General features: G+C 41.5%; 1 protein-coding gene across 2 annotated transcripts in view; it reads left to right on the plus strand.

Annotated features, from left to right (window-relative positions):
• Positions 1 to 1,724: 1,724 nt before the first annotated feature.
• Positions 1,725 to 13,147, plus strand: part of FANCM (FA complementation group M) — a 75,687-nt gene continuing 64,264 nt past the window's right edge. The window contains exons 1-3 of one of the 2 annotated variants that reach the window (XM_032244499.1): positions 1,725 to 2,448; positions 3,063 to 3,235; positions 7,755 to 7,832. In XM_032244499.1, the coding sequence (XP_032100390.1) occupies positions 1,941 to 2,448; positions 3,063 to 3,235; positions 7,755 to 7,832 (759 nt within the window). In that variant the 5' untranslated portion in view covers positions 1,725 to 1,940. The remainder of the gene's footprint in view (positions 2,449 to 3,062; positions 3,236 to 7,754; positions 7,833 to 13,147) is intronic. The other variant, XM_032244500.1, reaches the window with a different exon arrangement.

Below are 13,147 nucleotides of genomic sequence, written 5' to 3' on the forward strand. Positions count from 1 at the left end.
CTGTTAAAAGAAAACAGCCCCTGAATGGGCTCATCTCGTTTTATCTAGTTCTGTCCTAAAAATTGACATCTAAACTGGTTGAGTCCTTGTCGATCAAGAAACCCACACCATCTTTCCCTTTTTGTTTTTTTGAGACGGAGTTTCACACTATTGTCGGGGCTGGAGTGCAATGGCTTGATCTCGGCTCACTGCAACCTCCACCCCTCGGGTTCAAGAGATTCTCCTGCCTCAGCCTTCTAAGTAGCTGCGACCACAGGCACACGCCACCACATCTGGCTAATTTTTGTATTTTTAGTAGAGATAGGGTTTCACTATGTTGGCCAGGCTGGTCTCGAACTCCTGACCTCGTGATCCGCCAGCCTCTGCCTCCCAAAGTGCTGGGATTACAGGCGTGAGCCACTGTACCCAGCCACCGTCTCCCTTTTAAAGATCACACAACTGAAACTTAAATACAAACTGCTCATCCCCTTCCCCACATACAGACACAAGAAAGTTTGTCTAAAACGAAGTTCAGAAACTTGAACAAATAAAACAATTTCTAAAGAAGCTGCACTTAGGACGTCACTTGCTAATGAGAATGACATTATTAATTCTCGTAACTCTGTGATGTATACATTTTTTCTCAGTACACAAGGAAACAAATTTACAGCTGTTACTCAAAGTTGTCAGGTTTAGAGAGAAGTCAGGAATTGACTGAGAAATCTTCATTAGAGTGGAATAATTGCACACCAACGTTTATTATAATGTTCTTATGTGTAATAAAGATTTAATAGTTGAACATCAGGACTCCTTACATAAGAAAAAAAATTCTGGCCGAGCGCGGTGGCTCACGTCTGTAATCCCAGCACTTTGGAAGACCGAGGAGGGCGGATCACCAGGTCAGGAATTCAAGACCAGCCTGGCCAACATAGTAAGACCCCGTCTCTACTAATAGAAAAATTAGCTGGCCGTGATGGGGCGCACCTGTAATCACACCAGCTACTCAGGAGGCTGAGGCAGGAGAATCGCTCGAACCCGGAAGGCGGAGGTTCAGTGAGCCGAGATCGTGCTACTTACTGCACACCAGCCTGGGCGACAGAGCAAGACTCCGTCTCGAAAAAAAAAAAAAAAAAATTCTGACGAAGAGCTGGACCAAACCACGTTCACTTCCCTTTAAACAATGAAAATATAAAAATAAGCCGGCACGGTGGCTCACGCCTGTAATCTTAGCACTTTGGTAGGCCGAGGTGGGCCAATCACCTGAGCTCAGGAGTTCGAGACCAGCCTGACCAACGTGGTGAAAACTGTCTCTACTAAAAACATAAAATTAGCCGGGCGTGGTGGCACATGCCTGTAATCCCAGCTACTCGGGAGGCTGAGGCAGGAGAATCGCTTGATCCCAGGAGGCGGAGGCTGTAGTGAGCCGAGATCGCGCCATTGCACTCCAGCCTGGGCGACAGAGTGAGACTCCGTCTCAAAAAAAAAAAAAAAACTGCAAGGAATAAGGCACGTTAGAGGCTCAATAACATTAAATTCACAAATTGATGAGTATTTCATTGTACCCTGGTATATAATATTTTTAAATAAATCTCTTTTATAACATTTTAAGTGATTTACCACGTTAGCGATGACGCCCAGACACCTAATCATTGGAAACGGAACTTAAATTTAGAGCCCCTTAAAACAAAACAAAACACCGGAACTGCAAGGGACCATATTTTGAGTAACGCCTTATAATGCGCATGCGTATCCGGAAGAGCTGAGAGAGTTTCCGGGAAGCCAGCCAATCATATTTCCAACGCAAACTCTGTGGCGGTATTTTCAACTGGATAAACTGGCCTTAGTCCCTCCTTCTTGTTCCCGAGTTTTGTGCTAAGGAAACTGATGGGGATCCGAACCGTAGCGGTTGAGCTGCTGCTGCTACGGGTATCTGAGTGAAGCCTTTGGCGGTTGTCGGCCTAATGAACGGACGACAAAGAACGCTTTTTCAGACGTGGGGCTCAAGCATCTCCCGATCATCTGGGGCTCCGGGTTGCAGCTCCGGAACTGAGCGACCTCAGAGCCCTGGCAGCTCCAAGGCGCCTTTGCCAGCTGCAGCGGATGCTGAGCCGGAGTCGGACGATGATGTGTTGCTTGTTGCGGTGTACGAGGCTGAGCAGCAGCTAAGTCTAGAGAATGGCGGGTTCTGCACTTCCGCGGGCGCCCTGTGGATTTACCCTACCAACTGCCCGGTGCGGGACTACCAGCTGCAAATCTCCCGGGCTGCTCTGTTCTGCAACACGCTGGTGTGTCTGCCTACCGGACTGGGAAAGACGTTTATTGCCGCCGTGGTCATGTATAATTTTTACCGCTGGTTTCCTTCAGGAAAGGTGGTCTTCATGGCCCCAACGAAACCCTTGGTGACACAGCAGATTGAGGCTTGCTACCAGGTGATGGGTATCCCGCAATCCCACATGGCCGAAATGACAGGTATCTTAAACTGGACTAATTTGAAGTAAGAGCTGGGTTTCCAGGGAAAACATGCATTTCCGTGGAAATAGAGCTAAAGGAATTCCTGTCTCATGTGGAATAGTTCCCAAGCTATACAATACGTGCATCTTAACGCCCCCTCTCTTAAAACATTCTCTACTTGTAGCAAGCGCAACACTGCTGAATAGGATTGCTTTATTCAATCTTCAGAGAGTATCTGCAGCTTGTCGTAGTATTGAAGCTATTATGTGTATACCTCGTATTCAGTTACCCATGAGGTATACACATAATAGCTTCAATGTCATTGAAGCTATTATGTGTATACCTCATGGGTAACTGAATATGATATTTCCTGGCATTCTTCCTGAAAAAAGATTTCTCAGTTGAAGAGTTTGCGTCTCTTCAAACATTATGCCTTTTTGTTGGAATTCTCTAAAGACAATTTGGTTGTAGTCCTAGATAAGTGCCTGCTTTGATATTTGTAGCATTCCCATAGATTGTCAAACTGTTTCCTCTTAAGATTACCAAAGCATGTATGCATTCTGAAAAGGCTATTTATATTTTATGGATAACAGTCTGAAATTTAGAATGTAGAGTGTCACTTTTATTTCCAGGGTCTACACAAGCTTTCACCAGGAAGGAAATATGGTGCAGTAAGAGAGTCCTTTTTCTTACACCTCAGGTCATGGTAAATGACCTTTCTAGAGGAGCTTGTCCCGCTGCTGAAATAAAATGTCTAGTTATTGATGAAGCTCATAAAGCTCTTGGAAACTATGCTTATTGCCAGGTAATAATTTTGTTAAATGGTATTTTGTAGTGTAACTGTATTGTTAAAGAGTATTTTGGTGAATAGTTACTAGTAATGGGAGTTATTGACAATATTATTATAAAAAGTCTTTATATCTATTTTCAGAACATATGGTGATAAAGAATACTTGTATCTTCTGTCATCCATTCTAATCAGTGTCTCTATTTCCTTTTGCTGCCATTATTGTTTTCTTTATCTTTCTTGTCGTTTTTTAAGCCTAACCAGATAATTAGTGTCAGATACAGATCAAGAGAGCCTAGTCATGGTTGGGACAGTGATCTAAAATAGGGTATGAATGGAGTTTTGGAATTAATAAAGATTGGTAGTGGATATACAGTGTCTTTTTTTGTCAGCTAGGTAAAATAATGACATAATGTATGCCACATACCTAACACAGTCCCTTCCAGTTGAATACGACAGGAATATAAAATAAAATGAAGTAGTGGGATGTAGTTGTAGATATCATTTATATCTTTGCACTGAATGAAATTGACTTCGTTTCCCTTTTCTATAAGGGTGACTTTGCTGCTTCTGTTTAAGGGCCAGGTCATTAATATTTTATGCTTAACAGTTTGAAAGCACTTTGTAGGCCATAGGGGAGAAAGCTGGTGGGGACTTATTAAAAAATGTTTAGCTGGGATAACACTTAAGATTTGAAAGAGATTAGAGACAAGAAGGCTAAAGGCAGGGGTATCTAATGAGGGGAAGAAGGGATGTAGGATGACTTCTGACTTGGAAAACTGTGAAGATTGTGAGTTCTGGATGCAGAGCAGGTTTAGGGGAGCATGGAAAGATGGCTTTGTTGTGTTGAGTTTGAGGTGTCTATGAGGAATTCAGCTGTAGATATTCATTAGGTGATACTTGATAGAAGTATGGATCTTGCTGGAGAGTTCTGAGGTAGAGATACAGATTTACAAATTATAAGCATATAGATGGTAGTTACAACTATAGTAGCTGATGATGACAGGAGGAGATTATAGAGCAAGAATAAAAGGGAAAAGATAGGGAAAGTTTTTTTTTTTTTTTTTTTTTTCCCCCCGGACAGCGTGGAATACATGAACATTTAGCTTGTAATTAACTTATTTTATTTTTAAAAAATTTCTGGACATTAGATGATTTAATAAAGCATTTAGGGCATAGACATGAATTTCACTGCCAGTTTGTGAATTTCTGTAGCCGTTTCTTTGGGGACTCTAAATGTTAGTGTATTATATCTCTGTATTAGGGAGAATTGTCATCTTTTTTAATAGTTGATCTTCCTAATTATATTCATGAAATGATATATTTTTCCACTTATTTGTATTATTCCAAATTAAATTAGTGCACAGCATGTTAAAAATTTCCACCCGAGAGGGTCATTTAAAAAATTTTAGCTTGAGCCATGCGCCGTGGCTCACGCCTGTAATCCCAGCACTTTGGGAGGCCGAGGTGGGCGGATCACGAGGTCAAGAGATGGAGACCATCCTGGCCAACATGGTGAAACCCCGTCTCTACTAAAAATACAAAAATTAGCTGGGCGTGGTGGCACACACCTGTAGTCCCAGCTACTTGGGAGGCTGAGGCAGAAGAATTGCCTGAACCTGGGAAGCGGAGGTTGCAGTGAGCCGAGATCGCTCAACTGCACTCCAGCCTGGCCCCTGGCGGCGGAGCGAGACTCTGTCTCAAAAAAGAAAAAAAAAAATTTTAGCTGGAGGTCAGGAGTTTGAGATCAGCCTGGGCAACATGGTGAGACCCTGTGTCTATAAAAATGAAAAGAAATAATGAAACACTTAAGGTTTTTTTTTTTTTTTTTTTTTTTTTAAATTCAGACAGCGTGGAATACATGAACATTTAGCTTGTAATTAACTTATTTTATTTTTTAAAAATTTCTGGACATTAGATGATTTAATAAAGCATGCACTGACTTCATTAGTAACCAGACAGCCCTGAGAGTTTACACTACATTGATAATTCCAGATATACATTCCAACAGGTACACCTGCTTTATGAAGCACACGCCGTCATTTCTTCTTGTACAAGATGCTTGAGAATTTTTCCTGAAAAGAAGTAATGTATTTGGCTTACTTTTCTTTTTCTTTTCTTTTTTTTTTTTTGAGGCAGAGTCTTGCTCCATCGCCAGGTGCCAGGCGGGAGTGCAGTGGCGTGATCTCGGCTCACTGCAACCTGTGCATCCTAGGCTCAAGCAATTCTCCTGCCTCAGCCACCTAAGTAGCTGGGACCACAGGCTCGGGCCACCACGCCCATCTAATTTTTGTATTTTTAGTAGAGACGGGGTTTCACCATTTTGGCCAGGATGGTCTTGATGTCTTGATCTCGTGATCCGCCCGCCTCAGCCTCCCAAATGCTGCGATTACAGGCGTGAGCCACCAACTTTTCATATGTAATAGTTCTGGAAGGCATATTGATACATGTGCCTTATAACAATAAAACGATTTCACTCAGAATTGCCAAAACTCCCTCACAATCTGAAAGAACACTTTGAATTTTGGCTATCATACAGAACAGATTTTGTAAAAAGCATCAATCAAGTAAGCAATCTTTTTGTCTTCCTTGATGCACTCATGACTTTTTAAAAATCCTTCTATGATACATAAGGACCATCACTTCCAGCATTAAGCTAAACTGAAAATGGTCACTAGGCATATTTTGTCTTGCATCAGTTACAATGATTTTACTTGTTTCTGAAAAAGAATAAGTGTAATGTTATGTCTTCATATGCAATCTGTACTATATTTTTAAAAACTCTATAAATAGTATTTTTTCAATATTCATCAAGATTCAGTGTTAGTCTCATTGAATTTGTTTTTGTCTTGGATTGAAATTGGAGTGATTTTTGGATAATCTGGTTTTCTTGTTTAATTCCTGTGTTTAATTTGGGAACTATGGTATACTGAGAGCTATTTCTGCAAATCAGTCTACATGGAAGTGCATTTTCCTCTGTATTGGGGCTTCACATGAAGTGGCACATGGGAATCTGGAAAATTACCAGTATTAATCATACTAAAAATGGGTGTTGAGTTCAAATCAGAAAGTGCAGATGGTGCTTTGGTGCTACTGAGGAAATGTTTAAGGATTTAAAAGGAAATTTAAACTTTAAAAATTATGTCAAATGATTATCTCTCTCTCTCTCTCTCTCTCTGTGTGTGTGTGTGTGTGTGTGTATGTGTGTGTATATATATATATATATATATATATGTTTTTTTTTTTTTTTTTTTTTTTTTTTTTTTAGATGGAGTCCCCCTCTGTCACCCAGCTGGAGTGCAGTGGTGTGATCTCAGCCCACTGCAGCCTCCGACTCCCTGGTTCAAGAGATTCTCCTGTCTCCACCTCCAGAGTAGCTGGGATTACAGGCATGCGCCACCACGCCCGGCTAATTTTTTGTATTTTTAGTAGAGACGGGGTTTCACCATGTTGGCCAGGATGGTTTCAATCACCTGACCTTGTGATCCACCCACCTTGGCCTCCCAAAGTGCTGGGATTACAGGCGTGAGCCACTGCGCCTGGCCAAATTACTATATTTTTAAATGAATACACTTAATTTAAAAACTGTGAGCTGGGTGCAGTGGTATGAACCTGTAATCCCAGCACTTTGGCAGGGCAATGCTGGGGATCACTTGAGGCCAGGAGTTTAAGACCAACCTGGGCAATGTAGGGTGACCCTGCCTGTACAAAAAGTGAAAAAATTAGCAGGGCCTGGTGGCACATACCTGTAGCCCAAGCTGCTTGGGAGGCCAAGGCAGAGGATCACTTGAGCCCCAGAGTTTGAGGCTGCAGTGAGCTATGGTGGATGGCATCACTGTGCCCCAGCTTGGGTGACAGAGTAAGATCCTGTCTCTAAACAATTTTTTTTTTTAATTGTGAGCTTTGCACATAAAACGTAACTTTTAAAAAATCTTTCCCAAAATTTCAAATATAATTTCATATTGCTGTTTACAATTTTTTTGCAGTTTTACCTATTGAGGTTTATCTTAATCTCTCAAATGTGCATATGGATATAGCTATAAGGTTAAACTTTGGCCCAGGCAATGGAGACTGAACTTTCTTCCTCTTCCATTTGACCTTGAAGTAGCCCTTTGAGGTTTTTTTTTGTTTGTTTTTTTCTCCTTTTCTTTTGTAGAGACCAGGTTTCACCATGTTGCCCAGGCTGGCCTTGAACTCCTGAGCTCAAGTGATCCATCCACCTTGGCTTCCCAAAGTGGTGGGATTACAGGTGTGAGCCACCATGCCCAGCCTCTTTATTTTGATTTGCCTTTGTATTTGGCTTTGATGTTATAGCTTTTTCTGTAGAAGAAGCCTTGCTGTGTTATTAATTAGCATTGAGTATAAATCTAAATCCTTTGCTCTTCAGATAATATAACCAGTAGTAGTTTACTCACTAGATCGTCAATATACTGATTAAAGAATAATGATAAGGGACCATATATAATAGGTTGTTTAGCAGAATCACTGTTATTTTTGCATTGAACAGATGAAACTAAATAACTTTTTTTTCCTTAAGGTTGTAAGAGAACTAGTCAAATTTACAAATCACTTTAGAATCTTGGCTCTAAGTGCCACACCAGGTAGTGATATAAAGGTAAGTAAAATGTTTTTCTATTTATTAATAGTTAAGAAATAAAGCTTTTGGCCAGGTGCAGTGGGGTATACCTGTAATCCTAGTGCTTTGGGAGGTGGAGGTGGGAGGACTACTTGAGGCCAGGCGTTCCAGACCATCCTGAGCAACATGGTGAGACCTCTACAAAAAATTTAAAAAATATTGGAGCATAGTGGCACACACCTGTAGTCCCAGGTACTCAGGAGGCTGAGGCAGGAAGATCACTTAAGCTTAGGAGATCGAGGCTGCAGTTAGCTATGATTGCCACTGTGCTGCAGACTACGTGACAGAGCAAGACCCTATCTTAAAAAATAAAGACACAAATGAATAATCCAAATAATAAGAACTTTTGTATGGGGCCAGATCAGTTTTCCATTGTAGTATTTGTCTAGTTTGATATGAGAACCACAATATTTCCTACAACCTGAGTAGCTTCCTTTCAGTGGTTGCAGGACTTTCTTTTCTTTTCTTTTTTCTTTCTCTTTATTTATTTTTGTTTGTTTTTGATGGAGTTTTGCCCTCATTGCCCAGGCTGGAGTACAATGGTGTGACCTCGGCTCACTGCAACCTCTGCTTACTGGATTCAAGCCATTCTCCTGCCTCAGCCTCCTGAGTAGCGGGGATTATAGGCACCCGCCACTATGCCTGGCGAATTTTTGTATTTTTATCAGAGATGGCGTTTCACTATCTTGCCCAGGCTGGGCTTGAACTCCTGACCTCAGGTGATCTGCCTGCCTCATCATCCCAAAGTGCTGGAATTACAGGCATGAGCCGCTGCATCCAGCCCAGGAGTTTCTTTCTTTATGTTTTTCTTTTTTTGAGATGGAGTTTTGCTCTTGTTGCCTAGGCTAGAGTGCAATGGCATGATCGTGGCTTATTGCACCTCCACCTCCCAGGTTTAAGTGATTCTCCTACCTCAGCCTCCCAAGTGGCTGGGACTACAGGCATGAGCCACCACTCCTGGCTTTGTGTGTGTGTGTGTGTGTGTATTTTTAGTAGAGACGGGGTTTCACCACGTTGGTCAGGCTGGTCTTGAAATTCACCCACCCTGGCCTCCCAATGTGTTTGGATTACAGGCGTAAGCCACCGTGCCCGGCCAGAAGTTTCTTTCAATTAGTAGTTTTCAGACTTCAGTGTGTATAAGAATCCCCAAAACCTGTAAAAATACTCAAATTTTTTTAAATAGTAAAAATGATTTTTTAAAGTTGTTACTGTTTTCACTTTCTTAAAGGTTTTATTTTAAAATAACTTTAGATTTCCAGAAAAATTGCAAAAATTGAAGTCTTTGTTTGATCCTCTCCCATCTTCCTCTAATGTTACCATATCATATAGCCACAGCAAAATTATCAAAGCCAGAAAATTAACATTGATATACCAGTAACTAATCTGCAGATCTTGTTTGAATTTTGCCAGTTTTCCCACTGATTGCTTTTTTGCTCCGGAGTCTAGTCTGTGATCTCACGTTGTGTTGTCATGGCTTCTTAGTCACTCCTGCTCTGTGACAGTTCCTCCTTTTTCTTGTTTTCCATGACCTTGATGCTTTCGAAGAGTAGGTGCCAGATATTTTGTAGAATATCCCTCAATTTGGGTTTGTCTGATGTTTTCTCATGACATGGTACCATTATGCATTTGCTAGTAATAATCCAAAAGTGATGCTGCACCTTTCTCAGCACATCCTTTCAGGGAATACGTGATGCTGATTTGCTTTTTATTTGTGTTGTTAATCTTGACTTAGTTAAGATGATGTCTTCTTGGTTCCTTCATTGTAAAATTACTGTTATTCCCTTTGTAATTAATAACTATCTTGTGGGGGAAACAGTTTGAGACTGTGTAAATATCCTGATTTAGCATCCAATGGTGGTTCTTGCTTGCAGCAGTTATTGCTGTGATATTTGCCTGTTCATTCTTTCTCTCTTTTACATTCAGTAATTTCAATTCTTCTGCAATAAAGAGCTGTCTTTTGGGCCGAGCGCGGTGGCTCACGCCTGTAATCCCAGCACTTTGGGAGGCCGAGGCAGGTGGATCACAAGGTCAAGAGATCGAGACCATCCTGGTCAAAATGGTGAAACCCCGTCTCTACTAAAACTACAAAAAAATTAGCTGGGCATGGTGGCGCGTGCCTGTAATCCCAGCTATTCAGGAGGCTGAGGCAGGAGAATTGCCTGAACCCGGGAGGCGGAGGTTGCGGTGAGCCAAGATCGCGCCATTGCACTCCAGCCTGGGTAACAAGAGCGAAACTCCGAACTCAAAAAAAAAAAAAAAGAGCTGTCTTTTTTCCCCCTATGGGCCACAGTCCATGCTATTTTTATCAATTTTATTACAATTGTTCCAGCTTTGGCCATTAAGAGGACCTTCAAGCTCCTGTGTCCCTTAGACCTACACTTTTTTTCTTTTTTTAAACAGGATCTCACTTTGTCCTCCAGGCTGGAGGGCAGTGCACAATAATATTTGCTGCAGCTACATTTCCCAGGCTTAGGTGATTCTCCCACATCAGCCTCCTGAGGAGCTGGGACTGCAGGTGTGCGCCACCGCACCTGGAAAATTTTTGTATCTTTTGTAAAGACAGGGTCTCCCAATGTTGCTGTGGCTGGTTTCGAACTCCTGGGCTTAAGTGATCCATCTGCCTTGGCCTCCAAAAGTGCTGGGATTATAGGCATTAGCCACCACACCTTGCCACCTTTTTTTTTTTTTAACGCTTCTGTAACTTACTGACATCATAAGATACATTATGCTCCTTTAATATTTTTCTGTCCAGCAATGGAAGCAACTATTTCTCTAGGGAATTCTCGTTTCCTTTCTTTTTTATTTTATTTTATTTTATTTTTTTTTTTGAGATGGAGTTTCTCTCTTGTTACCCAGGCTGGAGTGCAATGGCGCGATCTCAGCTCACCGCAACCTCCGCCTCCTGGGTTCAGGCAATTCTCCTGCCTCAGCCTCCTGAGTAGCTGGGATTACAGGCACGTGCCACCATGCCCAGCTAATTTTTGTATTTTTAGTAGAGACGGGGTTTCATCATGTTGACTAGGATGGTCTCGATCTCTTGACCTCGTGATCCACCCGCCTCGGCCTCCCAAAGTGCTGGGATTACAGGCTTGAGCCACTGCGCCCGGCCTTCTCGTTTCCTTTATTAAAGAATGGTTGAAATGCAGATTTTGAGAACTACTCCATAACTTTTTTATTTTAATAGCTCTGAATGGTCTTCCATATTGAGTAAGGATTTTATTGGATACATTCTGTGACAGCTTTTTAAAAAAATTTTTTATTTTTATGAGTACATAAATAGGTGTATATATTTATGGTATTCATATGATATTTTGATACAGGCATGCAACACATAATAATCACATCAGGGTAAAGGGATATCCATCACCTTAAGCATTTATTCTTTGTGTTATAAACAATCTAGTTATACTCTTTTATTTTAAAATGTACACTTATTATTGACTATAATCAATGTATTGTGCTATCAAATATTAGATCTTCTTTATTCTGTTTGTTTGTACCCATTAACGTAGGTTCCTCCCTCCTGCCCACCTCCCCCACTACCCTTCCCTGCCTATAGTAGCCATCCTTCTACTCTCTATGAGTTCAATTACTTTAATTTTTAGTGCCCACTAAAAAGTTAGAACATGTAAGGTTTGTCTTTCTGTGCCTGGCTTATTTCACTTAACGTCATGATCTCCAGTTCATCCATGTTGTTGCAAATGACAGGATCTTTTTTTCTTTTCTTTTTTTGAGACAGAGTCTCGCTCTGTCACCAGGCTGGAATGCCATGGCATGATCTTGGCTCACTGCCACCTCTGCCTCCCTGGTTTAAGTGATTCTCCTGCCTCAGCCTCCTGAGTAGCTGGGACTACAGGCACGTGCCACCATGCCCAGCTAATTTTTGTATTTTTAGTAGAGATGGGGTTTCACCATGTTGGCCAGGATGATCTTGATCTCTTGACATCATGATCCGCCTGCCTCGGCCTCCCAAAGTGTTGAGATTACAGGAGTGAGCCACTGTGCCTTGCCCTCCTTTTTTTTTTTTTTGATACAAAGTCTGGCTCTGTCGCCCAGGCTGGATGTTGTGATGAGTTCTTGGCTCACTGCAATCTCCACCTCCCAGATTCAGTCGATCCTCCTGCCTCAGCCTCTTGAGTAGCTGAGTAGCCTCTTGAGTAGCTGAGCAGCCACCATGCCCAGCTAATTTTTTTTTTTTTTTTTGTATTTTTAGTAGAGACAGGGTTTCACCATGTTGGTGAATCTGGTCTGGAAATCCTGACCTTGTGATCCACCTGCCTCAGCCTCCCAAAGTGCTGGGATTACAGGGGTGAGCCACTGTGTCCGGCCTCATTTTTTTTTTTTTAAATGGCTATACTTCATTGGGTATATGTACCACAGTTTCTTTATCTGTTCCATCTGTTAATGGACACTTAGGTTGCTTCCAAATTTTGGCTATTGTGAATAATGCTGTAGTAAACATGGGAGTACAAATATCTTTTTGATATACTGATTTCCTTTCTTTTGGGTATATACCAAACAGTGGGATTGCTGGATCCTGTGGTAGTTCTACTTTTAGTTTTCTGAGGAACCTCCAAACTGTTCTCCATAGTGATCATACTAATTTACATTCCCACCAACAGTGTATGAGGCTTCCCTTTTCTCTACATCCTCACCAGCATTTGTTATGGCATGTCTTCTTGATAAAAGCCATTTTAAATGGGGTGAGGTGATATCTCTTTGTAGTTTTGATTTGCGTTTCTCTGATGATTGGTGATATTGAGCACCTTTTCATATACCTGTCTGCCATTTGTATGTCTTCTTTAGAGAAAAGTCTATTCAGATATCTTGCCCATTTTTTAGTCAGATCATTAAATTTTTTCCTATAGAATTACTCGAGCTCTTTATATATTCTGGCTATTTATTTATTTGCTTTTGAGATAGAGTCTCATTCTGTAGCCCAGGCTGGAGTGCAGTGGCACACTCATGACTCACTATAGCCTCAACATCTGGGTTCAATCAGTCCTCCTGCCTCAGCCTCCCAAGTAGCTGGGACAGCAGGCCCGCAACACCACACTTGGCTAAATTTTTTTGTTTTTTGTTTTCTGTAGAGATGGATTTTCATCATGTTACCCAGGCTGCTCTCAAACTCCTGGGCTCAAGCAATTCACCTGCCTCACCCTCCTAAGGTGCTGGACATGCAAGCATGAGCTACCACAGCCGGCCTCCATATACATTTTAGGATTGTTTTTCCTATTTCTGTGAAGAATGTCATTGGGATTTTGATAGAGATAACAGAAAAAGAGAGAGAGAGA

The sequence above is a fragment of the Sapajus apella genome, unplaced genomic scaffold (genome assembly GCF_009761245.1).
Source record: "Sapajus apella isolate SASKATOON/1434 unplaced genomic scaffold, GSC_monkey_1.0 scaffold55, whole genome shotgun sequence".
Classification (NCBI taxonomy): Eukaryota; Metazoa; Chordata; class Mammalia; order Primates; family Cebidae; genus Sapajus; species Sapajus apella.